The sequence below is a fragment of the Rousettus aegyptiacus genome, unplaced genomic scaffold (genome assembly GCF_014176215.1).
Source record: "Rousettus aegyptiacus isolate mRouAeg1 unplaced genomic scaffold, mRouAeg1.p scaffold_m13_p_13, whole genome shotgun sequence".
In the NCBI taxonomy this organism is placed as follows: Eukaryota; Metazoa; Chordata; class Mammalia; order Chiroptera; family Pteropodidae; genus Rousettus; species Rousettus aegyptiacus.
Genome location: NW_023416288.1, coordinates 1,207,324 through 1,234,982, shown reverse-complemented (window position 1 = coordinate 1,234,982; position 27,659 = coordinate 1,207,324). Strand labels below are relative to the sequence as shown.

Here is a 27,659-nt window from a genome sequence, read left to right as displayed (position 1 = left end):
GAAAACCAATAAGAGGACGAAAAACCTGGTAGGAGGCTCAACCCCCAGGGGGTTGAGGGGAGGGGGAAGACGAAGCTTGAAAGACTTTGTAATGGCGACGGGTTTGGTAAGTAGGAAAGTTTCGGTTGAGGTTTAAGAACGGCGGCAGGAGCAGTAACGAGCGCCGGGGAGGCCGGCGTCTGTTGGAGACTGGGGACACGAGCTGCTGGTGGTGTTGTCGCAGCCAGGGCCGCCCGTATTAGGGCTGCCCGCACTCTGCGGCGGGTTTGTTTTCTTTCAGTTCGGGAAGGGGTGGGGGTGGGGAAGGGAGGGGCAGGATCCCGAGGGGAAACAGGCGGCCAGGCGAGCTTGGGTCGGTGTTCCTCGTCCTCGAAAGGCTGTATTCACAGTGGGGGCAGTTAACTGTCCAGTAACTGCCCGCTGCGAACCCACTGGACCAGCGCTTCCGCATGCTCACCTGAGTTTTGGAGCAGCGAGGCTCGATGGGGTCTCGCGGGTGGGGGCTGGGAGGAGTCGGCAAGGACCGCAACTCGGGCCGGTTGCGTGGGGGTGGCCGGGCCTGGTGCGGAGTTGGGACGGGCCTAGGCGGGCGAAGGGGCCGACGCCGCGCTGGGGCTGCCTAGGAAAGTTTGACTTCAACTACCCGCGTGTGGGCGGAGGGTCGGAGGTTGGCCAGCTGTGGGGATCCAACCGGGCGTGGGGGACCCTAGCGAGGCGCCGCCTTCTTCGGGGCCGAAAAGAGTTCGGACCGAGCTGGGAAGCTCGCGGAGCTGCTGGGCCCCGGGGCTCATTGTTACGCAGTTCGAATGAATGGGCTCCCAGGCGCCTGCGCAGTGGGGCTGCGTTGAAGGGAAAAACAAGCCTGGAGTCCAGGCTGCGGTCACATGATGGGGGGAGGGGAGGGGAACACGATGAATGGCGAAAGAGGGTGGGGGATGGACTTGGCTTGAACCTCGGGGCGCTGCCGCTGTGACCAAGAGCCGGGGCTTGGCAGGGGATTTCAGTCTCCGCCTTCCAACCTATGCTGCTGCCCCAGGCAGATTAAAACAAAACAAAAAAGAATCCAGGCGAAATTGACCGCAGGGGCCCGGTTTTATAGCTTCTTTAAAAGCTGTATGCTGTCTAGGGGATTTCACTCGCCGCTGTGGCATTCTATACATAATATGTGGGATTCATTCTTTGGGAGTTTTCAGCAAGAATAGTTTTTAAAAGGAGCACTGAGAAGAGCAATACTCTATGAGATTTTAGCCACAGATGCTATAAAACGCGAGGAGGGTAAGAGGGAATTGTGTATACTAGGAAGTGCTGGAGTTGTACCAACAATTCCGACAAAGCGCTTTAGATTTCCATCTAAGTTGCTGTAACAGATGGCTCCAGAGTGGTTTTGAAATTAAACCCTTTGAGAGTTAAAATAATTTTAACATTTGTCAGTACTTTTCTGTTGTTTTAACTATTGGTGATTACATTTGCAATGCGTTCTCAGAACTTTCGGCCTTTGCTTTTTCTTTTTCTTTTCTTTTTTTTTTTTTGCTATTGTCTCCTGTTTTAGGTTACTAACAAAGAGTGTTAGGGTCTTTTCAGTTTCCTTGATTACACAATTATTGCTGGGTTGGCAACATTTGGCAAGTTTTAAGGAAATATATTTTTAAAAATCCACTCATGTTTTTTAACTACTTTATCCTTTTGAGGAAACCCTTTAATCACTTTATAGCAAAATACTGCTGTTTATTCTAACTTGACTAATATATTATTTATAGAATGAAAATTTGGTTTCACTTTCTAGTTTCCATTTTATTTAGGTTTACACCTAATTACCTTTTCATTTACCTGGAAAACCCTTCCTCTTTATTCACTTCTCCAACTTCTACATACATTGTTAAAAAGTTACCTTCTCCCAGGATTTCCCTGCACACCTATCTCCCCAGTCTTTAATGCTTTACAGAGTCTTCCTCTTAGACGTCAAGCATGGTACCATCACTTTTAAGAATTGTCTCCTTTACTGAATTTCTCTGGACTCTTTGTCACTATCCAGGTGCCCAGTGGAGGAAGTATATGACCTGGGCTGAAAGAACAAACTGCTAAGCCCTGAAGGTTTCCTTTGGGGAGAATTGCAAACTTGTGTTTTGTATTTCTGTTTGAAATGAAGATATCAGTACTTTTTTTTCTGTCATAAATTATCATAAGAAGTTACTACAGTATTAATCAAATAGTGCCAGGTATTTTGCATGTATTTTAAATAGAAAATGAATATTTGAATGAAAAAATAAATCACAACAAATTTTTAAAAATTCAAGCTGACAGATGCCTTATATATCACAAAATTCAGGAAAAATGCTATTGTTAACTGCCTAATTCATCAGTAATATTCATATTTCTTCATATTTTGATGTGCACTTATTTTGGTGCTTTCTGTCATAATTTATACTGTTATTTTCTATAGAGAAAAAATTTCTAATGATTAAATTTTTAAAGTTATTGATAGCTTAGAAAAGCTTATTTTTTTTAAACATGTTCCTATAGGTAATGTAAAATTTTTTAGGATTACAGTCAAGTTTAGGAAAACTGAATTTTAGATGATTTCAAGTTTTTTCATACAGTGATTTATCTTGAATACAATTTGAATTGACAGTCCTCTTTTAAACAGGTTTGTGCATGCCTTCTTATAGTGGTGTATTATGGGTTTTCTGTTATCTTCATCAGTGTTAGTATTTTATGTCAGATAAGCTCAAAATTAATAATTTGTATAGATGTGATTTGGCACTGTCCAACAAAGGCAAGGAGTCTGGTCTGGGCAGCAGTGACTGATGAGATAGAAGAGTGCTTTGGAACCAGGTAAGCATGTGTGATGCAGTATCTTTTATACCTGTAGTAATTATGATAGGTAGACAAGTACTGGTCCCATTTACAAATAAGAAATCAGGCATAGAGGTTAAATTCTTCAGAATCATATAGGTGGTAAGTGATATCCTATGGTAGTATATTTTAATAAAAGAATATCACTCACTGTTGGGGTGTGGTTTATTTGCTTTTTCCTTAGCACAATGGCAAACAAGTTGTGGAAACATTTCTTTGAAATCTTTTGTTTAAAGATTATCTGAAAATATTCTAGAAGAACATCATTAAAGCCCTCAACTGCTCTTGGTGTAGAAAGTTGCATTTAATATAGTTTGTAATGGAAGCTCATTTTAGCCTGAAATTATGTAATTCATTTTAAATACCTCAATTCCTCATGTTAGAGATATAAATTCATTGCAAATTACCTTCTCTTCACCCTTGCCACCAGTTTGAGTTTGGTTTAGAAGTCCTTCAGGATTAGGGAAGGACATATAGGAGATCCTTTCTGGGAAATCCACAGTAAGGATGGAAAGGTCAGGATCAGGGAAAAATAGGCACTTGAAAGTAGAAGTCTAATTTATGTTCATTATACCTTTTATCTTTTTTTCTCATTTCTTTTCAAAAAGAAAATGGTCCCATTCAGTAATCAGAGTCCTTTTTTCCTCATCCATAATAATACTTTATTCACAGCTGTTTTGAGGCTATATGTGAAAATGCTCTGCACATAGTAGGCAGGCATTAGGAAAACCTATTTTTCATTCACTGATTTAGCTGTTTCTAGTCCTCTCTTCCTCTCCTCTTATCTAAGATTTTGTAGGTGTGTACTTCTGAAAGTTTGCAAACTAAACTTATTAGGGTCTTCCCAACTCCACCCAATAAAAATTTTTAATACTGATCATGACATTTCACAATGCAGCTGCTGGAGAATTTTACTCTTCTCCTTTGAGAATCACTAATCTAGTGAAGAGATGACATGTGAATCCTGTAATACCAAAGCATAAATGAACAATAGGGTTGAAAGGGGAGCTTGTTTATTAAAATGAATGTCTAATTGCTATAATTATGTGGGGGAGTATTTTTAAGTATGGACACTTCTGGTATTTCTTTACTCTATCAGAGGCCTTGCTTCCCTCAAATAGTTTGACAGAAAAAATGAAAGTCAAAAACTACTACATGGTCTACAAGAGTGAAACTCAAGTCTGTTGCTTAAGTCCAGACTCCCATTTGCTGTAGAGGTTTACTGTAGCAAAACCTGCATTTTCTCAAGATAACTTGAAAGCCATGAACAATGAGAGATACAAACACATAAAACTCAACAAATATTTATTTGGTTCCTTTTGTTATTTGTAGGTAGCTCTGTCGTGAAATTAAAAATTTTTTCCACTGTCATCTAAGGAATATTGAGATGGGATGTTAGTTAACTAATCTAGTTCCTGAAGAAATGATAGAAGTGCAAGGAGGGGTTAGTGTATTGTAAATGGTAAGTGATAGACACTGCAGGACCTGTTGACAGAGAAGAGAAAATCTAGCTGGGGAAAAAAAAGAGCTCTGCCGATGGGGGAAGACAGACAAATTGCAACACTGCTTTTGTGGACCCCAAGAACAGTACTGTTTCATACACTTAAGGATAGCTCTGAGGAGATATATATGTATAGGAGGGCAACCTCTAAATTTCATTATAAAGGTAAAAAGAAAATTTTCAAGTTTAAGATTAAAGTTGGGGTTGACTTACACGGATAACATCTGTATCTAAAGCATAGCACAGTAGATATTCATAAGGAGTTTGAGTCATCAGGATAGGTTAAATTATGTTCTATATAAGGCGTCAGATTTCTAGAAAAAGTTAGTCTGTTCTCTAAACTGTTAACATTAGCTGTTCAGAAAACTCATATAGAGTGATTAGTTTCTCTCATGTCTTAGGCATTACCTAAATAACTTCATTTATGAGAATTCTTGCAAAGGAAGCTGGAAGCAGGTTATATGGATAGAAATTTGGAAAGTTTAATACACTGGCCCTTAAATATTTGTTATAGGTATTCCTGCATACTCATATAGTATTTCAACATGATTTTGTTTGGATGCAAACAGAATGTTTAAAGTATAGTTCGGAGCATGTCAGACCTCTGCTCAAAAAGCTTCAGCAATTCCCCCATTGTCTGAAAGAGCTCATAATACTAGCCACTCTACTTTGAGGGTTTGCTTTGTGTTGGGGACTGTTAAAAGCTTTTTACATTTATTAGTGCAGTGAGTTTTTACGACAATCTGCGAGGTAGATGCTTTTAATACTTCCATTTTACAAACAAGGCATATAAATAAATTGTTCAGGGAACATAGCTAGTAATTAGCAAATTTGATACATAAATGCAGGTAGCCTGGTGTCAGAGTCCTTATTCTTGTCTACAAAAAACAATTTTCTTAAACTAGGGTTGAAGATTCTGATCCCAGTCTACTCTCAGCTTTAGTATCCATGACAGCAGTACACACGGCCATCCTACCTTCTGGTAATACCGGATTCTGTTAGTCTGATCTCATCCAGTACTTTGCTAATTGTAAGTTGGGTCATTTGAGTTTTTCTTGGGAGAAGTCTCTTGTTTCCTTTTGGCCCATTCATAGCCGAGCCCTCCTTTATAGAACTTTATAGTCATTGAGATTCATGATTCATTACTGAGTGCTATCATTGAAACTAGTGTGGTGGTTTGAACACACTATATGTTAAATGAATATATGTATTTTTTAAAATAAAAGAATTTGGCAATTATTTTTAGCCAACTTGTTCTCACACTGCATCTGGGATTCTTTTTAAAAGTAAACAAAAACCAGTGCACGGGGCTGTACCCCAGACCAAATAAATCATATTTTCTGGAGGTGGGGACTGGACATGATTTTACTGGAAGTATACATGTTTTGTGTATCAAGAGGGTTGAGAATCACCGATCAAGTTAAGTTTGCTTTATTTTTGCAGTGAAAAGGTGAGGCTTAGAATAATAATTTGGCCAGTTTTAAATCAATTTGTGTTAGTAAGCATATTTCTGGTAGCCACCAATTTTGTGGGAAATTATTTGTTAGACCCCAGGAAGTTTGTCATAACCATTGTATGTAATAAGACTGATTAATCATTACATAATAGATCATACTAAAGTGGGAAAATGTTAATTTCTTCTGAATGCCTCAAATATCTTTTATCTAGGTAAACTATTATGTGCCCAATATAGTGAGTGGCATGACACATGATTTTTATTGAGATGTGTTGATAAATTGTTATAATATTTCACAGAAAGGAAATTGCTGAAGCTGAATAGATAGATAGCTGTCTGACCCCTGTTGTGAACTATTTTCAATAACTGTTCTGTTTAGGACAGTAAGTATGCAAAGTATGAAAAATATTACCATATGTCACTCTTAAGTAAAAAAAAATTTTATTTATTTTTTACATTTCTTTCACTCATTTTGTTTCAGTTCATCCTTACAACTACTCTCAGAGGGAAGTTGGGCAGGTATCATTAATTCTGTTTTACAGGTGAAGATCTGAAATAGAAGTTGAATCACTAGGTTATATATTTAGTAACTGAACATTTAGAATCAGAACCATGTTTCCTTACACCTAACCCATCACTGCATAGTATATCTGACAGTCAATATTGAATAAGGCTCTAAAGCAATGCCCAGAATATGGGTCACTTTTGAGGCATGCAGGCAGCATCCAAAATAGAATATTAGAAAATAAAGTAAAGCAGTATGCAGTTTGGCCAGATGTGTCAAGAATCTTAAGATATTTGGAAAAAAAAACAACAGGAAGATGCTTATGAACTTCTGTTAAGGAAAAGGTATCACATATTGAAGTTTGAAGAAAAATATGGGTGTCTGCATGAAAGAGATGTAAGATGATACATCAAAATATTAACATTATCTAAATCTGATTAGTGGGATTAAAAGTAATTGTTTTTTTAAAATGTTTTTAAAATTTTAACCAAAATGTGTATTTTATAGTCAAAAACAAAAAAAGATCGTGAAAAGCAACAAATGAAGAGGACAAACAGAGATTCATGGACATCAACTATAGACTAGTGGTTACTGGAGGATAGGGGAGGAGGGGGGAGGTAGACGACATAAAGGGGGTCAAATATGTGGTGACAGAAATCTAACTATGGGAGGTGAACACAGTGTAAATATATATATATATGCCTTAGTGTTAAAGCATACAGCTGAAACTTAATGGATTTAGTTAACCATTGTCACCATAAAAAACAATTTAATTTTAAAAATAATTAAAAGACCATAAAAAAGCATTTCTAGAAAAAATTCATCAGTATTGCCAGTGGGGTTTTTTTTGGTGATTATATCATGACTTAGAAAGCTCTGGTATAAATATTAAGCATTCTACATCTTTTCATTGCATTTTTCGATCAGCTGGGCCTGGGGTATTTGACTTTTGGTGACTTTTAACAGCAGTGCATTTTATTTTGAGGAAAATATTGTATGTTTTCAGAATTTTCTGTGTTTTAAATGAGCTCATTAGAACTTTTTTAAACGTCAGATTTGGAGTAGACCCTGAGAAATCAGGAAATCTTCCTGCTGCTGTCACCCAGTTAAATAACCAGTTTGATGATGTCCAAAGGAATTACCAGATTTTTACTCTCATAACAAATTTAGTTTGTGGACTTCACGAGAAATTATTTAGATGTGTTAACCTATAGTTTTCTTTCTCATGATACCTTTATAGGCATGAAATGAAGATGGATTTACTGTTTATTTAGTTAAATCTCCCATGATTAGTATTAATTTTTTGTGAAGTAAGAGCCTATTAAGAAGGATAGGTATCTTTTTATTATGGCTAGACCCCAAGTTTTCATTAAGAAAACATAACATTTTATCTTTGTGAGAGGTATAATTCATGACCATTTTAGAAGTCTATTCTTAAATGTTATTTAGAGAATATAATTTTAAATGTGTTAAACTTGTTTAAGAAGATGAAACAAAATAACATTTGGTAGAGAAATTAAAATAGAATCTTCAAAATGAAAAAAAATATTGTTTTTTTTTAATTTGGAGAAGATTGTTAATTTTTAAATATGAAAATACAAATTAAAAGGTTTTATTGGTCTCAATATTTGGGTCTGAAAGAGATAATAGCTTAAAAACATAAAAGTGTATGGATAACTGTGCTGTTTTTTAGAGGAAAAGACTTTTATAAATTCAAGATATTCATCTTTTGGGATTTGGGTGTAATCGAATGCTGACTGCGTGGTTGTAGGCCAAGATACCAGGGTGTCATCCTGATCTAAAAGATTCGATGGGGAACAAATAGCAGTGTATGATTAAGTTAAAGATAACACCATTGTGATGTTTCTGATTGATTTTATACTTATATAATCTCCAGATCACATGATTTGACATTTTTCTTAAATTATTTTATTTTAAGTCAGAGCACCATAACATGGTGTGGGAAGTGAAGACAAATCAGATGCCTAATGCAGTACAGAAACTCCTGCTGGTAATGGACAAGAGAGCTTCAGGAATGAATGACTCACTGGAGCTGCTGCAGTGTAATGAAAATTTGCCATCCTCACCTGGCTATAACTCCTGTGATGAGCACATGGAGCTTGGTAAACAAACTTAAAAGTTTTTAGGAATCTCACTGATATTTAGATTAAGTTTTCATGTTTAGTCTGCTTTGAACTGCTAAAGAGAATGTAAGTTTTGTATATAAGTAGAGGTTTAAAATGTTTTGTTATTGTAAAATATTACTCAAAACCAACACAAATCTGAGACTGTTTATGGTATCATAGAGATTCATTTACAGATTAATAAACTAAATTGCCTTCCATTGTGGGTAAAGATCAGGCTATTAAACACCTTAGGAAAACCTTGCAGTGTGGCTTTTCAAAAGGGGTTGCTTTTGAAACATCCTAGTGAGCTCAATAATTATGATTGGTCACTCTCATGGCTGGTTTGTTAGCCTACAGGGGAAATTACAGTGGACCCTTGAAACTTGAGGATCTGACATTTGTGGTTATCACTACTGCTAAGCTACTCCAAAGATAGGTGACCTATAGAAATGTGTAGCTTTGTTGAGGTATGATTTTGAATTGTATTGCTTTGAGGGATTGAAGAGTAAATAGCTTACTGAGTGACCTTGGCTTGCTGCCCAGTTTTTCAGCTTGGTTTTGTCCTAAATGTTCAAAAAAACCTGAGAAGATGTGATTATCATCCTTTTACAAAAGATGAAACAGGAGATTATATGCTGGAGTGCTATTTGGGAATTTGGAGGTCCTGAAGGTCTTGGGACATAAACCTGTTTGAATGCCAAGGGTTTGCTGGGCACTAATACTCACTGAGTAGTGATTAATGTTGAGCAAGGACACGATTTTAATCAGGTAGTCCTGAGTTTGAAAGACATAAATGAACTCTTTGGTAAATAAAGAAGTGATGGTCAAAGAAAAATGTTGGCAATGAGGGAAGAGAAGTAGCTACACCAACATGAGGATTATAGGGTTGAGTTATCTCAAATTGTTATGATGTTTGGCTGCTCTCTGAAAAGGGTAATACCTTTTACTCAGTTTTATAAATAGTTATCTTCTAAATAAGTCATTTCAGTTTTAGTAAGCTATTCTGGGATATTTTCCTGAATAGGAATTGTGTGTATGTACCTTTATAGTGACGGTGTAGGAGAACTCCCCAGACTAGAAGAGTTTCTTGACTTACATATTGAAGGGACCCAGTGGATCTGTAGTGTAGGTGTATATTTCATATAGAGAGTTTTTTTAAGGCCTTCAGGATGCATTTTTCTCCTTTATATTTCTTTTTTTTTAACTCAATATTTTAGAATTTAATTTTTTAGAATTCCTTAGAGTGCTCATAGTCTTGGTGTGTACGTGAGTGTTACTTGGGTAGTATTTCTAGTCTTTTTGAGGAAAAGTCTGTTGTGAACTACAATAAATATTACTGTATTCAGAATTTCTCAGTAAAAAAGAAATAATTTGGCATGTGTAAAGTTGAATAAATTTTAGTACCTAAAGATTTATAATATGATCTATAGCTTTTAAAAATTGTTGTTCATTATTGTAGTAATAACAGGTTAATAATAAAGCATATGAACAGAGTAAATACATGCACACAAAAAATGCCTTTTTCTTCCTTAACGTGTTCATGTAAAAATGTCTCAGTGGTATATGGATTACTCCTGGACCAACTGTTTAAAAAAACAGGGGAAAATATCAGACTTGCTTTTCCAGTCTATGAACAGTTTTGGTAATTATGTGGTTTGGGTAGTGATGTTATTATGTTTACAGTCAATGGATTTACTTTTCTACCAGGCTCTGTTGACCCTTAATGAACTAGATGTCATTTTTAAAAATTGAAACTTGTTTCATTTAAGAAAGTACTTCAAATTTATACTATTCTTCTCACAAACTTAGCTACATTTGAGGACTCCTTTTCTAACTGTAATTATAGTATTGCTCTATATTAGTAATTTCTTTTTTATAATTTTGAGTGTGCTTATTTGCAGACGACCTTCCTGAACTTCAGGCTGTTCAAAGTGATCCTACCCAATCTGCCATATACCAGCTAAGTTCAGATGTTTCACATCAAGAATATCCAAGACCATCTTGGAACCAAAATACCTCAGACATATCAGAAAATACTTATCGTGAAAATGAGGTGGATTGGCTAACGGAATTAGCAAATATTGCCACCAGTCCACAAAGTCCACTTATGCAGTGCTCATTTTATAACAGGTAGGAACGTTGGCTATATTTTTATTGAAAAACTATCATCACAAAAGCTACGAATTATTTTTTTCCAGTTTTGAAAGTAATGCTATTAACCATTTAACGAATGCTTTTTGTCTAGGTTCATTTTCTTCCAGTGTATTTGGCCTTATGTTATTTTACTGAAAAATGCTAATCTTCAAATCTTGAACTTAAAAAAGTGGACTCCATTGGCAAAAACCACTGTTTCATATACCCAGACCAGAGTTTAAGGAAATGAGTTGTCGTGCTATAAAATATGAAAGCTTTCAAGCAGTATTCCTAGGGAGACCTAAGTAGATACTATTTCACTAATTATCCCTAAAATCATAAAATTCTCTATGTAAAAATATAAGTATGATAGTTTATAGAGAGAAGAAATGCCCAGATTTGTACTCATGTAGGTGAATAGACCATATAGTTCATACTAGGTGATGTAGGAATAACTGAATTTTGATAGTGCACTTACGTTAGTATAATTTTTTTATAAAGAATAAACTTTGTAGGTGTGAAGCCTGGTTTTCTTATAGCTCATTAAATTATGCTGCTTCTCTTCAGCAGGATAGTGGTCTTGATTAGAGCAAATTCATTTTAGTTTAATTCCATGGAAATTTCCACAGGAAAGAAAACTTGCCTTTCAGAGTACTCTTTTTATAGTCCCAAATTTCATTAGAATCTTAATAGTTAAAAAACTAAAAATTCTTTTACATTAAAAAAACCCCTTGATTTGACTGAGACTTTCCTTTTTCCCTATTTCTAGTTTAGAGATAGTACTTTTCATTTTTCACAGCAAACTTATGAGGATTAATATGGTTCATGGAAAGTTGAGTACACTTTTCAGAAGAAAATCAGTATAATAGAAACATAAGTAAAGGAGTATCTCTATAAAGATGTAAATTTATTTGCAGTATTTTCTATGGTTCCCTTCTTCATAGGGAACAAGACCAAGAGTCACGCTCTGCTATCTAGGCTGCCCTCTAACACTTGTCAGTGGCTGTTCATGCAACTTCTTGTAGAGTGTTAAACTATGTTAGTTAACTAAGCTTTGGATGTCTGAAATTGTAACTGTACAGTACCGAGGGGTTGAGGACAGGTATAATTTATAGACCATGTACAGACCATGTAGGCCATTGTACATTTTAGAAGATTGTATTGTTACCTGTCTTTCAAATGGTTAAACAGAAGAACTGATAAAATTCATTTTCTTTTGGCGATAAAGGCAGAGATGAACTTAAGGAATTTTTAGCAGTTTGGCCATTTGCTAATATGTCATAAAGTTCTAAATGTATAATAGAAGGAAGAAGTTGGTTGGTTAAAGATGAAACATTCAGTATTTGTATATTGAAATCCAAAATTGATTGGAGAGTATAGTTTTTGTTTAAGAAGTGATACAACATGAAAGCAGAGTAGAGTTTCCTGGATCTTCATTTAAAAATAATTTCTGCAGTTATAATAAAAAATTTGATGACGATAAAACTGAAAGGCTAATAAAATTTTTAATAAGGGAAGAATTGGAAAGTAAGATGTCCCTCTTCTTTTTTAAAAAAAGGGTCAGTACAGAAATGCATAACCTTTTTTCTGTTAAGGACCAAATCCATATTTGGTTTCTCAGAGAATTGTCAGCACGTTTGTATTAGATAACAAGAAATAGTGTCCAGTTGCAAACAGGCTGCTTTCTGCTGTGATAAGTTTAAGCATTTTAGCTTAAGGTAGTTCACTGTATTTGCCCAGTGATAGGTGGTTGGTAGGTAAAAGTTCAGTGTTGGTTGCATTAGGCATACATTTACTCATACTAAGACTTACTGACTGCATCAAAGTATGAGAAAGAAATGTATATGGAACCCTGCACAGAGGTTACCATTCTTCATGAATGAAAATATGCGTATTTATATGTACTTGTTGATATAAAAATAAATGAAACGGTAATTTAGAATTTAAAATACATTATCGAATCTGGAAAAAAACTTTAAAATGTATAAGAAGGGCTTGGCTAAGAGGTTGAGTTAAGGACCAGCATATCATAAAAGAAATCTTGATGTCTTTATTAGTATTTCCATAGGTGTCTTATATATAATAACATTGGCATTTTGAATATAAAGTTTTTTTCATCAAAAGATCTACTTTAAGGACCTATACTTTATGGTTAAAACTGCTGCTTTATTTTAGATCATCTCCTGTACACATCATAGCTACTAGCAAAAGTTTACATTCCTATGCACGCCCTCCACCAGTGTCCTCTTCTTCTAAGAGTGAGCCAGCCTTCCCTCACCACTGGAAGGAGGAAACACCAGTCAGACATGAAAGGGTGAGTTTATTCATGAGCTTAAACTTTTACAAAGTTTGCACAACAGTTGAAATATATTAATTTCTCCTCTGTAATAAAGTCTTTTGAAGCACATAACAGATGGAAAAGAGTATGTCTCATTGTTGTGCTAGTGATCTGGATTTGATTTTATGGATAGCTGTATTAACTTAGTAAAGTTTGTTACAAATAGGTACATGATTTTAACCAAAACTTTCAAAAACTATAATTTTTAATGGTAGTGTATTTTTTCCTAAGTTTAGAATGATTAAATTATATCCTAAAAGAGCCTGAAGGCTTGAGATAAAGACAGATATTAATAAGATATGTTTAAAAGTTAAAAAGTTTGTTCTTCTCCACAGGCGAATAGTGAGTCAGAATCTGGCATTTTCTGCATGTCCTCCCTCTCAGATGATGATGATTTGGGATGGTGCAATTCCTGGCCTTCAACTGCTTGGCACTGTTTTTTAAAAGGTAAAAAAAATATACTTGAAATTTTTTACAGCTTACTTGTGTAACACCTGGTCACATATCTGATGTTTGTTTTTTACTTAAACTTTAGGCACACGACTATGCTTTCATAAGGGAAGCAATAAAGAATGGCAGGATGTTGAAGATTTTGCTAGAGCTGAAGGCTGTGACAATGAAGAAGAACTCCAAATGGGCACTCACAAGGTTGATTTGAAATTCCTAAAACTTCTAACAATCTTTCAAAATGAAACATGAAATTTATTATTAATCTACAGGAGTACTCTCCATTTACTTTCATGTTCAGATGACACCGTACATTTTAGAAAGAGGTTTTGTGACTACTTATTGATGCTTAGCCTGATGGAGAGGTTTTAGGTTTACAATTATAATTATGCTTTCTTAGATAGAGAAAACTAAACTGGCATTAAAAATAAATGGATAAATAAGAAAAACAAAGCCTTAAGTAATCTACAAAGTGATTAACTTCTCAGTGTATAATCGAGAGTTGATTATATTGAGTTACTTTTTAATTAACTCCATAAAACACTAGTATTTTTTAAGTCGATAAAAGCAGCAGTGGGCAATAGGAGGATAAATATCAGTTGACACCTTTGTCTTTGAATTCTTTAATTTCGCCATTGCCACCCATAGGCAGAGAAATGGGGCATTTGAATTGTTTAAAATTATTTAAAATTCCTGTTTGATGTTGCTATCTCCTACTACTGAGTTTCTTGAGAACATTACTCCTGACATGGCTGCCTTCAGTTTTACCCTCCTGCTGTTTCTCTCCTCTCTGGTTGTTTGCCATAGTCCGACTTTGGTCCGTACCATTCTAAAATTGTCTCAAAGGTTAATAGCTTTATTCTAATTTCTAGAGAGACTTCTGCTTGTTCTGTTAGACATCTCTACAGCATCCGACAGTGTATGAGTTCCTGACGTTGTCTTGATCTGTGTAGCACAGCAGTGCCTTGATTGTCTTTTTAATAGCTCAGTGTTTTTGTGAATGTAATAGAGTTCTGCTCCTCTTCATTCTGTAACCAGTCCCTCTGCTGATTTTGTCAGCACCGCCTTGTGGCCTATGGAAAGCACTCTACGTGGAGTTAGGAAACTTGGGCTTTCTAGCTCTTCCAGCAACTATTTGTGTGAATGACCTTGGGCAGATAGTTAACCCCACTTAGCATTGGCTTCCTGATCTGTGGGATTGGATTAATGGGATTGAATTAATTTTAAGGGCTTGTAGCTCTAAGAATTAGAAGATTACGTAATTTATTTATTTACAAATATATGTCTGTAGCCTTCATGTGCATTCTTCTAACTGCATGAGACATCTATAGATGAGTATCACTCAGTTCTTCATACTTGACTTACTTAGTATAAGCAACATTGGATTCGCCTTTTATCCCCCTTCCCGGCCTACTATTCCTCTGTTCTTTTAAAGATATTGTTATCTTTCTTGATTGCCAGATTCAAACCCATGAAGTTGAGTATTTCCTTTCCTCCCTTCATATTTAATTATCAATTTCCTTAAAGATTTTTTTAGTCCTCTCATTCTTTATTTTGTTCATGCACAGTGTAATAATAGGTACTGTAGCTAGCTGTTTGCATATTTGTCTCCTTTGTTTTTCTGTGAGTTCAGGGGTAGGGATCATGAGTTGTTAATGCTTGTGTTTTCAGAGCCTAGTATCTGGCATATACTAAATGCCCAATAAATGTTGAATTTAAATTTAGTTCTGTGACCACTATACTTGTCATTTCAAGACTGTGATGGGTTTCTCTTATTATATCTTTAAATAAATAAATTTAATAAATTTAAATAAATTCTTTAGCTTTTGTCATCTTAAAATGAATAATCATATTAATTAAAAGTACTTTTATTGACATTCCAATACCCTCTCAAAGGAAAGTTTGTTCTTTGCCTATCTCTAAGACCCTTTACATTACTAACTGCCCCCTCCTTTTCAGTCTTGTTTGCCCAACTCTGAGCTCATCTTGTGTTATTAGCAAATACTCAGCACTTGTTAGTTAAAACTATTCCTGGTGTTTGCTCTTTCACCTTACTCAATTTCATTCTTTTAAATCCTAGTTCAAATGGGAATTGAAAGCCTTCCTGATCTCTTTCTTTTGGAATTAAAGTCTCCCTTATTAAACTCCATTAGCATTATATATACTTGAATTAAAATGCTTATTCCAGTCTGCCTTGTATTGTAGTGATTTATATATGTGCCTTTCTTCACTACTGGGTTGAAAGCTCTTTAAAGACAGGGATCCTGTCTTGTTTATTTTTGCCTTTTCCATAAAGTCTTACATGTGATAGAAACTTTACTATGTGTTGAATTGAACATTGCCAATTCATTCACTATATGCATTTATTTTCAGGGCTACGGTTCTGATGGTCTAAAGTTGTTATCACATGAAGAAAGTGTGTCATTTGGCGAGTCTGTACTAAAGTTGACTTTTGATCCTGGTACAGTAGAAGATGGTTTACTAACTGTAGAGTGTAAACTGGACCACCCATTCTATGTTAAAAATAAAGGTAGGACTTCAATTTTAATGTCTAGTAACTTTTTAAAGAAAACTTAAATCTGTAATTATGTCTTGTGGTGCGTAATTCTTTATGATTAAGGAAAAAAATTGAAGGGAATATTTCAAAATAAACTACCATAGAAAATGCCAGATGACACTTGTGTCTTAGTGGTAGTCATATCAAGCTTTACTTCCTGTGGGTATGAAAACCTTTTAGATTCATGTGGTATACTATAAGTTCTCTGTTATCCTGACATATAGTTTGGGGAATGGAATATTCTTGTGATTGCATTTTGGTTTATAGTTGCTATATATGCTATATTTTTGATTCACCTTTCAGAGCCTTATGAACAATGCCACCACGTTAAACATAATAATTCAGAAAGTATTTAATGATCTCGCTCATCATCATTTATCACTTGCTATCTTGTAGATTTGTGGAAGTGCTAATGGGTAGAATCTCTTGATAAAATGCTGAATTCTACTCTTGGACGGCTTTTACATTGCTTAAAGAAAATACTTGTACTTGGGTTTATGGCAAAGCTACATGACTTGTATTAGAAAATCTTATTTTAAATAATGACTTTAAGACTCAGAAATGATATGTCTATCATATAATAATTAGTGTGCTCTCTGTCAGTCCCCATCCTTTATGCAACTATTGTTTGATTTAACTTCAGGTTGGTCATCATTTTATCCAAGCTTGACTGTGGTACAGCATGGCATTCCATGTTGTGAAATTCATATTGGTGATGTATGTCTACCTCCTGGACACCCCGATGCCATTAATTTTGATGATTCAGGTGTTTTTGATACATTTAAAAGGTAATATTGAGTTCTTTTTTTCCCCCTGTAAAAATTTATCCTTTAATCTCCCTAATGATTGCTAAGTCAAATATTTAAAAGGTTAAACTTTTAAATACTTGAGAATTATAAAAGTAGTACTTACAGGAAGTACATACACATGATCAAATATTAAGTAATTAAAGTAAAACAACAGCTCATGGAGAGTTTTACATCTCTGTGTTGAGTTAAAAAGTGAGTTTTTTTTTTTCTTTAGTTAACTGTCTTCATTTAATACTCATTTTGACCACAAACGTTAGTTTCATGGATTAACAAATAGTAAATATAGCAGCAATTTGACATTTGTAAAGACTTAAGAGGGAAGTGATTTTTTCTTGAGATCATCTGCTCTTAAGTGGTACAGTAGGACAAAGAACCTATGTGTCCTAACACTCAGGAGGGTTGACCAACTGTCTCAATTTGTATGGAACTTTTCTGGTTCTATCACTGGAAAGTCCTATAACCCTGTAAACCCCTCAGTCCTGGGAGGTACTCTGAGAAAGTCTGTATGTAGATATCTGGGATTTTAAGACTCATTCTTTAAGATAATTATCGAATCTAGTGAATTCTCAAGAGGTCCTGCTGGTCTGTAGATTTTATTTGATTCAGATTAATAACATATAAGATTAATATATTTGTATATCAAAAGAATAAGTGAGACCATTATTTAAAAAAGCAAAAGCCACAATTTCAGATACAGAGAACATTTTGATAGTTGCTAGATGGGAGAGGGGTTGGGGCAGGGGTGAAAAAAGGAAAGGATTAAGATACATACTGGTAATTGCAAAATAGTCATGGGGATGTAAAATATAGCATAAGGAATATAGTCAATAATACTGTAATAACTATGATGTCAAATGGGTATTAGATTTATTGGGGTTGATCACTTAGTAAGTTAATAGTAATTTCTAATCACTGTTGTGCACCTGAAACTAATAAAATATGTTAACTAATTGAAAAATAAAAAGTTATAAAGAAAAGGGTGGGGTTGAGGGGGGAGAGAAATTCACCCAGAAGCAGAGCAGAAACTGGAATCTAGGCCTTCAGATTCCTAATAAACGGTCCCTTTTCCTTCCAGAAGAAGTATTCCATAATTTGGAAAATAAAATGCATATTGTTTGCTTGTTTTAAAAAAAATAACACAGGCCATATGCTCAGTAACTGCAAGGTTGGAATCTAAATGCCATTTGATTACATCCCTCCTCTACACTGTTCTTTGAAAAAGGAAATGTGGCAAAATTTTAAGGTCTGATACTCTTTAAGTATTCTTAGGATGTAGATCCGTGATAACTCATATTTTGGTGAGAGTGTAAACAAAACTTTGGAAAATAATTTGGCCTTATTTTATAACACTATCAGCAATTCCATTGCGCTGTATGTTTACCCTAGAGAAGTAAACTTGTAGATGTGTTAATGAGTCCATAGCTGTATTGTTCATGAGGGCAACCTGTGGAAACAGTATCAATACTCATTAACCGGAGAGTAAATATATAAATTGTTATATAATCATACAGTGGAATTCTTTATGTAAATGTAAAATGAATGATCCTTAGCTATACATGTTAAAACATGAATCAATATTAGAAATAATGTTAAAAAGTTAGTTTCAAGTATACAGTATGATTGATTCTATTTTTTAATGGAATCATGTTTTTTGGGAAATATGTGTAATAAAATTATAAATATGTAATTATATAGTATATGTAATATACATCATACAGTTATGCTGGAGGTCATCCACCTCAGGTTCAGTGATTGATTGAGACAACTTAAGAGACTTAGCATGTAGTCATACCCTTAACTCTCATTTTTTACAGTGAAAGAATATAAAACAAAATCAAGAAAAGGAAAGGTATAGGGTAAAGTCTGGAAGAAGCTGGGCTTCCAGGAGTCCTCTCCTAGTGGAGTCACACAGGACATGCTTATATCCATCAGCAGTGAGCCATGACGTCTGTGAAATGCTATCTATCAGGGAAGCTTTTTAGACACAGCAAGGTTTTTACTGGGACCTGGTCACATGGGCCGCTTCAGGCTGGCACGTACCAAAATTCTAAACCTCCAAAAAGAAAGGTGTTCGGGGTAAACCATGTTGTTCGTACACACATTGAGCCACTCTTCTCAGTTGTGGGAATGATGGGTGCCTTTCCAAAATCTAAGTTTCCAGATGCTAACTAATCAAGGGCCAATCTTCTAAGTAGACCTTTGAAAGGATAGCGGTAAGGCCTGCTATGTTTACTCTTTTATGCAAAACAAAACATTATGTATTATAGACTTTAACAAAATGCTGATATAGTATTTATATATTGTGTTTCTGAATCACACATTTTTATAATTAAATTATTGAAAAAGTAAGGGAATAATCCTTTCGGAGACTGGTTGAGATATCTCGGGGGGGCAGGGCGGTAAATGTGGAACTTTGGCGATACAGGAAATAGTCTTATTTCTTAATTTAGGTTTTCAGTTCACTCATTTATTTGTATGCTTCATATATATGTTAAATACATTTTTTATATGTTGTACACTTTTTTTTATATATCAAGTATTGTATTGCATAATGTACAAGTTTTGTTTTTTAAAAAGAGAACACTTGGCTACCTAATTCCTGTTTTTCCAAGATGGCATGTTCTCATCACTTGGTGCTACTGAGTGGCAGTCACTCTTAAAATTACCTTGGTATTGATCTTATTTTACAGTGGAGTGACAGCAGCACCCCTCCTTCCTCATCCCCATAAAGCAATGAAAATGAACAATTTTATCCAGGAAAAAGCATGAAAAAGTTGAGAAGCGTGAAGTTGCCTTAAATTTTTGATGTAGATTGGATTATGACTTAACAGGGGGTGGTTAAGGGAGATGCCATCTGATACAAGGAGAGCAAGATGGGAAAGAAAGGCAGAAAGAGGAAACAGTCTAAGTAGGAACCAGGACCCTGGAATAAATTTGCAGGTCTCACTTAGGGCAAGCCCTTGAGTCATCCAAACAGGAAGTATTTGAGTAGACTCCAGCTTGGAAAGGACCAGAAGAAGTCAGCAATAAAATGATGAGTTCTTAAAACACAATTCTGGCTCTCCTGTAGAAAGGACGCTTCCAAGTAAAAGCAGGATTTAAAGAAGCCCATTCAATACATTGAGAATTAAGGCCAGTATTCTAGGCATCAGGCAGGTTTAAAACAGTCACTTCTGACTTTGTGAAATTCATATTTTTGGTTCAAGTAATTTAACAAGCATAATGAGTACCTATTATGAACTAGGTACTGTATATACGTTAACTTAATCTTCACTTCTGTTAGTAGATTATATCCTTATTTTACAGAGAGAACTAAAGCTGAGTAATAATAGGTACCCCCTAATCGAGTACCTGTTATGTACCAAGTGTTTTTATATGTTGTTCTTTCAGCAGTTGTTTCAGCTCTGCAGCATTGCATAGCATATATTATCTTCATTTTACAGATACGAAAAATGAGGTGAGATGGTTTAACTGTCCCAAGGTCATATTACTAGTAAGTGGCAGAAGTAGGATTTTAATCCAATTAAAATTTTGCATTATTATGTTTTGTAAAATTTATTATTTTACCCTCTCAGTCACCCATCAAACATTTGAGAGTTTAAAATTGGTTAAGACACAGGCCTTCCCCCTTCCCCTTTGCTTCTAGAAAAGGAAATGGGATGGCAAATGTACATGGTGTAGTGAGTGCATGCTCATTGGGACAGTGTAGCCGGGTAGGAACATGAACTCTGGAGCTGGACTGTTTGGGTTCAAATCCTGGCCCTGCAACAGATTTGCTATGAAAGCTGGGATAAGTTAATTAACCTTCCTGTGGTTCTTTCTAAAAAGTCTGTAAAATTAAAATGTTATAGGGAATATTAAATGAGTCGATATATATAACATGGTTCATAGACAATTGTGATTGTAATAATTAGACAGTAAAGGTCGGAAAGGCCATTTTAAGCTTATGGAATGGCATGTACAGAAAGCAAAGGTGTGAATCAAGGCACATATCAGGAACTACAGATAATGAAGAATCATGCTGAGGTGGTTTGGCAAAAGGTTAAGCTATTTTTTGGATATTCTATGTAATACTTTAATGCTATAGTTCTGTCAAAATCCTGAATTGCAATATTGAATATTTAAAGCTACTTTAAATTTTACTCATACTGCAAATAGGTGATGGTTTTATTTGTGCCACTAGGTGGTAGAGTTTTCAAATTTCAGTAGTTAATTAGCTTACCCTAAAAATTTTTTTTTCCAATTTAAATATATTTGACATAACATTGTATAACTTTGAAGTATACAACATGTTAATTTGATATGTTTATAAATGATTGCCATCGTAAGGATAATTAGCACCTCTGTCATGTTACATAATTATCATTTGTTTTTAGTGGTTGGAATAATTAAGTTCTAGTCTCTTAGCAAATTTGATGGTTATAATATCGTCTGTGTTCACTATACTGCACATTAGATCTCTAGGGCTTATGCATTACTATTTGCAGGTTCGTACCCTAAACAACATCTGTCCTATCCCCCAGTCACTCCCCCAGCCATCCCCTGGTAACCACCATTGCCATTCTTAAGAGTTTGTATTTTTTTAGATTCTACATATTAGTGACATAATACAGTACTTGTCTTCTCTGACTGACTTATCTCACTTAGCATAATGTCCTCAATTTCCATCAGCGTTGTCTTATCCTATTTGAAATCTTTTGGTATTTCAAATTATAATTAAATAATTGCCTTCAGTAGAGAGTAGTAATTTCATATCTGATTTATTTATAATGCTTAAGTTTGCTGTTTTTCTAAATTATATTTGGGAGTAAGTTAAGATAGTGTTCCTCTGACATAAGATCAATTGCTCTGTATTCATTAGATAATTTTGGAGTCATACTTCACATATATTTATTTTATGTAATACCCTTAAACAGACACTGTGTGGTTGATAATTAGTAGAAGTCATTGTTGTTATGTGTAGTTATGGCATGGACTTCATTCATTTAGCTCTCTCCATCTATCTTAAGAGTAACTCATAATCTTATATGGATTACCTTAGGCAGATACTATTTCTGCAGCTACTGTCAATCTGTTTTGATGTATTACTAGAATTTCTGTTTTAAGGAAAGCTAGATTTAGAATGAAAAATGACTAAAAGGTTTTCTGATAATATAAAAAGCAAGATTTAACAGACAAGTTACTTTCACAAGTGTATCTTTAGACCATGGTCTATATTTGCTCTTAAGTTTCAGCTAATATTTTCAATTAATATGATTATTCATTTACCTTGAGGTGAGCTAATGGCAGTGCAGAGCACATGGTGTTGGTGAGGGAACCCGAGGCTTTGGAGCTGGAGAGACACATCTGGGTTTGGATCTAGTAGCTGTGTGGCCTTGAGCAAGTAATACTGTGTCTTTCTGCTGATTCATATAAAAAGAGTATAATAATACCCTCCAAGCAGACTTGAGATAAGAGATGATATGAAGAGATAATTTCCATGTCTAAACTAAATATACCAAACAAAATATGGTTTGTCCTGATTAGTGTGAGATTTTTGAAGTTACTAGGCTTTGTCATAATATATGGCCTTTGGGGGAGACTAATATATGTATGACTACATCTAAACAGATGACCCAGATTACTATGCATTTTAAAGTTCCTTTAGCTGCATTTAACTGCTTTTGATTGCCCTTACCCAACACTTTATCATTTGTAGTAGTTAGTCTTTAGGTCTGGTATATGCCTGCCATACCATTTTAATTTTCTAGTTTTAGGCTTTTGTAGGCCAAGAAATCAGATTATACAATTTGTCAAAAAGTGAATCTAAAGTAAGAATAAATAGGTATGTGGGATCTGGAGGAGAGCAGCTATGCATAAGTATGTGGATTGTAAGATGGGTTGGGGGGAGTACTTGAAGTCTTTATTTTTTAACTTTTGTATTCACAGATTTTAAAAAAACAATTTTTAGTGCATACATAAGCTTTTATAAATAACTATCAGGGTGAAGTTGTTAAAATAGTGTTGGTAATATATAGGAGAAAGTACATTAAAATTTCCAATCAGATATTAAAGGGTTTTTAAAAATCCTGTTTTTACAAATCAGATAATTAAATTGAATTAAAACCATGTTAAAAATTTATTTTTTTAAGCTATGATTTCACGCCTATGGATTCTTCTGCCGTCTATGTGCTAAGTAGTATGGCTCGTCAGCGTCGTGCGTCTTTGTCATGTGGAGGACCTGGAGGTCAAGAATTTGCAAGATCTGGATTCAGTAAAAACTGTGGCTCACCTGGATCATCACAGCTGTCTTCCAGTTCTTTATATGCTAAAGCTGTCAAAAACCACAGCTCAGGGACTGTGAGTGCCACTTCTCCTAACAAGTGCAAAAGACCAATGAATGCCTTCATGCTTTTTGCCAAAAAATACAGAGTTGAATATACTCAGATGTATCCAGGGAAAGATAACAGGTAAAAATAAAAGTGATGATTCTGATTATAATAATTGAGTAATGCTTAAGTGCAATTCACAGGCATTAGGACAGTTAAACTTATTCTTTAGTAGCTTTTATTATTGAATTCTATTTTCTTCGGTTGACTTTAAAAAGTTTAAGTGGAATTTTTATGGTTATGTATAATTATTTTATACCTAGACAGATAATTAGGTTACCTGGGTGGTAAGGATCTGCCTTCTAAAATAGTATTAAATGTCATTTGCCTTTTAGTTGACATAGTTCTAACAACTGACAGTTCCATCTTTAGAGAAAACTTTATAGAAACTTTGTCAGCTCTAAAGAATGTACTTATTTTACAGCTGTGTCATACAGTGAAATGCACGGGCATTGGCAATTTGTAATAACTGCCAGATGTGTCAAGACTAAACCTAGTGGCGTCCTCAGTAGAGCCCAGGAATAAAAATTAACTCTAAGAGTCCTCTACTTCTCAAACCAACCAAGTTCTCCATGTATGAAAATTAATCTTCTTAGTTTCCTGACAATCAAAACTACCATTTTCTTTACCCTTGATATCATGAGAAAAGTCAAATCATTATCCACATAAAATAATTCAGTTTTGAATGCAGGTTCAATGTCTCATGAGCTTAATTTTTTACATATGTGTATATTATGTATATATTTTTTGAGATAGAGTTGAGATATAGTATATTAGTTTCAAGTATATATGATTTGATATTTATAATATATATTGTAAAATGGTCACAATAAGTCTAGTTAACATCCATCACCATAATAGGTAATTTTTTTCTTGTGATGAGAACTTCCGAGATCTCTACTCTCTTAGCAACCTTCAAATATACAACACAGCATTATCAACTTTAAGTCTCCTTGCCATAACATTATGTCCCATGATTGGATGTTTGTACCTTTTGACCATCTTCACCTATTTTGCTGCATCCCTTACGCATCTGCCCCATGTCTGGTAACCAGCAGTTTGTTCTTGTGAGCTTAATTTTCAGGTTTACATTTTAAAAAGAGAAGCATCTTACAGCAAATGCATCTCTGATTTGGGAATTGATGTGTACATGAATATTTCTTATTGGTTTGTTTAACTGGTAAATACGTCAACCAGTATGTGGTTGACTACAGAGACTACAATAACTGGTTTTAATTATAATAAAGGAAGATGTAGTATAGTGTTTAATTACATTGACTTACGGGATTAAAAAACATATTTACACAATTTCTTTTTAAATAGTAGAGCTTCTCTGGTTACTATTCTGCTAAAGCTCAGATGCCTACCTCTGGCTTCCCTATCAATTCTTGTAAAAATCGTTGTATATATTTCATGCAATAATTCCAGGACATTCCAGGACCTTTTGTTTTGTTTGTCATGAAATTGTTAAAAAGTTCTCCAGAAAAGAAAATGGTTTATGTCTGTGTGTCCTGTATGAGACTATTTTAGTAGGTTTGGGGGCAGATTAAGAAATATAAATAAGAAATAGCTTCAGATTTCTATTATGATGTCTTTTCAGTTTGACTTGAGTTTATCCAATTTTCTCAAGTGATCAGTACAAATATTGCCTGAGGGTTATTTGGTTGTGTTTTAAGAGGTAAGCAATCAGGTATGAATGGTTAATACCATCACATTTTCATTATGATTGTATGAATGAAGAATGACTTAGAATTATTTGACAAGTATGGGCACAAAAGAATAGCTTTTAATATAGTTGAATACTTTATGTTGCTCATATTGAATATTATTTGCCTTAGTATCTTAAACTGATGTACCAAGATAGATCCAATGGTAATTTAAATCATTACTTTGAAATAGTTAACTTTATTCTTTAAATCTATGCTTTGTAGAACATCCATTTTTAGACATTTTATATGTCCTTTGACAATTGGAAATATTGGCACTATTCTGGAGAGTCTAACTGCCGAGACAGTGATGAATGGACGTATGACTTGAGATTTTACTGGAAATGACTACTATAATCGTGACCTTTTCTTCCCTTCATGTTGGACAAGATTTTTGTCTTTTTTTTTCCTTCTAATTTTACATTTCTTCCTGATGTATCAGCACTTCACATGAGTTTTATGAAAAATTCTTGCCTTCAGCATTGTATAAATATTTATTTTTCAGAGCCATAAGTGTGATCCTTGGTGACAGGTGGAAGAAAATGAAGAATGAAGAGAGAAGGATGTATACATTAGAAGCAAAGGCTTTGGCTGAAGAACAAAAACGTTTAAATCCTGACTGTTGGAAAAGGAAAAGAACCAATTCAGTATGTTTCAACAAGTAGTTGCTTAAAATTATTTTGATCCCCCCGCCCCCAAATATACTGGCATGTTGGAGCAATTGTTATAACTTTTAAAAGGCTGTGGTGAGGCTGTTAGCCTTTTTATACTTCAAGACCTAGTAATGCCTTTCTACCATTACAAAAGGCAGGCTTCCTTTCTTTTCATCATTCAGTGCCATTTACTTTTTTAACATGAAAAGTAGATGTCTCAGACATACTTTAGAATATCCAGAAATGTTGAGGTGGAAAAGATAATTTTAGAATATAGTATTTCTAGGAGGGTTGAAAAATGGATGTTAACTTATTAATATCCTAGTAGAAGTTTTTTCTAATTTAGGGGTGGTATGTTTCAACAGGCCTTTTTTTTTCTTAATTGGTGAGGGGCAATAGAGGTATGGAGAGGTATGTTGACCAAACTTCTTGGAGACTTTTGACATTTGTACAGAAATCCTAAATTATAAACCTCAGGAAGGAGAAGAAATAGAAAGGCCCAGGAAGATTGGTATTCTTACCATAATACTAATGCTGTCTGGTTAGACTTGACTCTTAGAACTTTTCCATTACTACACTAGCATCTTTTAAGTTAAGTGTTTTTAAATTAATTACAGGAAAATATCACATGATAGAACAGAATGCACTCAGTTTTAAGTATCTAAACATGAAATGAAGACATCAGTTTGCAGCAGAAGGGCTGGCCAAAGATATCTTAAATTCTGTGTGTTTATGCCTGTTTATAGTAATGTGCAGTTCATATTTAAATTTTTCAAGAATATCTTTTAAAGACATAGTGGTCAGAGGGTAACCCAACTGGATTTTTTAGGTTTTTACCTTAGAATTCCATGTAGGACTTTGGATCCCCTTTTCTGCATGTCCTAGTCTATATCTTCTTATCATTTTCATAAATTTTCTGGATGTTTGAGCCATCAGATGTTAGCAAACTTTCTAAATTAAATCCATGATTTTTTTTAATGGTAAAGTTTATAAACATTATATTATCCATCTAATAAGCTTTCATTTATAGAACTACTATCTATTGATTTGTAAACATGAACTGAGTTTTAATTTTATCTCCACAGGGCTCACAACAGCATTAAACCAGGATGCTTATGCTAAGTCTACATTTGCATAAACATAGACTGTTGATGGAAAAACTTAAGATCAAGATCCCACCAATTGTCCTGAATTTGTGTAACCATAAGATACTGATAGCATTGAGTCTTGAAATGATTTAATAATATGCGTGAGGATTTGCTTTCTCCATTAGAGCATTAAGTAAGCTAAAACTGTCAACAATGTAAACCAAATTGCCTTATTTTTCTTCCAAACTTCATATATGTCTATCAGGTAATATAGGCTTGAAAATTGATATCCTGTGGTGCTAAAGTACAGTAGAAAGAGGAGAAGTGTATACATGTTTTATTTTAAATTGTACAAAAGGGGAATTTAAAAATACGTTAACTGCTGTTTATACATTGGCTCCTTATTGCTTATTAATCTGTATTGTACACATAATGGAATGAAAAAGAAGCTGGGAGTTGGCCTTTCTGGAGCAACCATCACATATCACATGGCTCAGCATCTGTGCCAAACACAGGAGCGCTTAGTCTGGCCAGTGCCAAGAGGCTACCAGAACATGTGGCAGGTGGCTGTTGTTAATGTCCCAGCATAAGAGCCACCTGCTGCAGTTACCCGAGCATGCTGAGTTTATGCACCAGGTGGCAGCATCCATCCATTATTTTCAATGGAGACCTAGGCCAAGGTAAAGTTAGTAGCATTGGGATGTAGTCACTGTAACGGTGCTATTAACAGTTGACACCATTGTATTTTTAAACTCTGTGTTCCATATCTCCTCAGCCACATATCTTAAGTATCTTATTTTGTCATATCTTTATGGTGGGGGCAGACTTTGCACTTACTGCAGTGCAACACTTGCACTTTACTTTTCCTTCAACTGTCGAAATTTTAGAGCAAATACATTGGCAATACAGCTGCTTTTGCTCTGAGCTACAATCATGGCTTTTCATGTTACTTACCAAGTGGTGTTTCTGGTTAGAAATCACAGCTGTAAAATTGATTTCAGTTCATTACACTTCTTCATGATGTTGCCCCTAAATTTTGCACACTATATTCTTGTATATTATTTCAAATAAAATGAAAAAAAAAATTGTTTATCTCTGACTTCTGTTGATTGATCTTGA

The 27,659-nt window shown here is 34.7% G+C and overlaps 1 protein-coding gene across 2 annotated transcripts; it reads left to right on the top strand.

Moving 5' to 3' along the window:
- The first annotated feature begins 44 nt into the window (after positions 1-44).
- On the top strand, positions 45-27,639 carry HBP1 (HMG-box transcription factor 1). 2 transcript variants are annotated; one of them, XM_016145851.2, is made up of 11 exons: positions 45-106; positions 8,255-8,438; positions 10,343-10,571; positions 12,750-12,888; positions 13,248-13,359; positions 13,448-13,560; positions 15,733-15,889; positions 16,560-16,704; positions 22,857-23,174; positions 25,305-25,446; positions 26,538-27,632. In XM_016145851.2, the coding sequence occupies exons 1-11, from the start codon at positions 92-94 to the stop codon at positions 26,553-26,555; spliced, it is 1,572 nt and encodes a 523-aa protein (XP_016001337.1). In that variant the 5' UTR covers positions 45-91; the 3' UTR covers positions 26,556-27,632. The 2 variants fall into 2 exon arrangements, with proteins under 2 accessions (XP_016001337.1, XP_016001338.1); XM_016145852.2 differs by having other exon boundaries at positions 82-264; positions 26,538-27,639.
- The last annotated feature ends 20 nt before the right edge of the window (positions 27,640-27,659 follow it).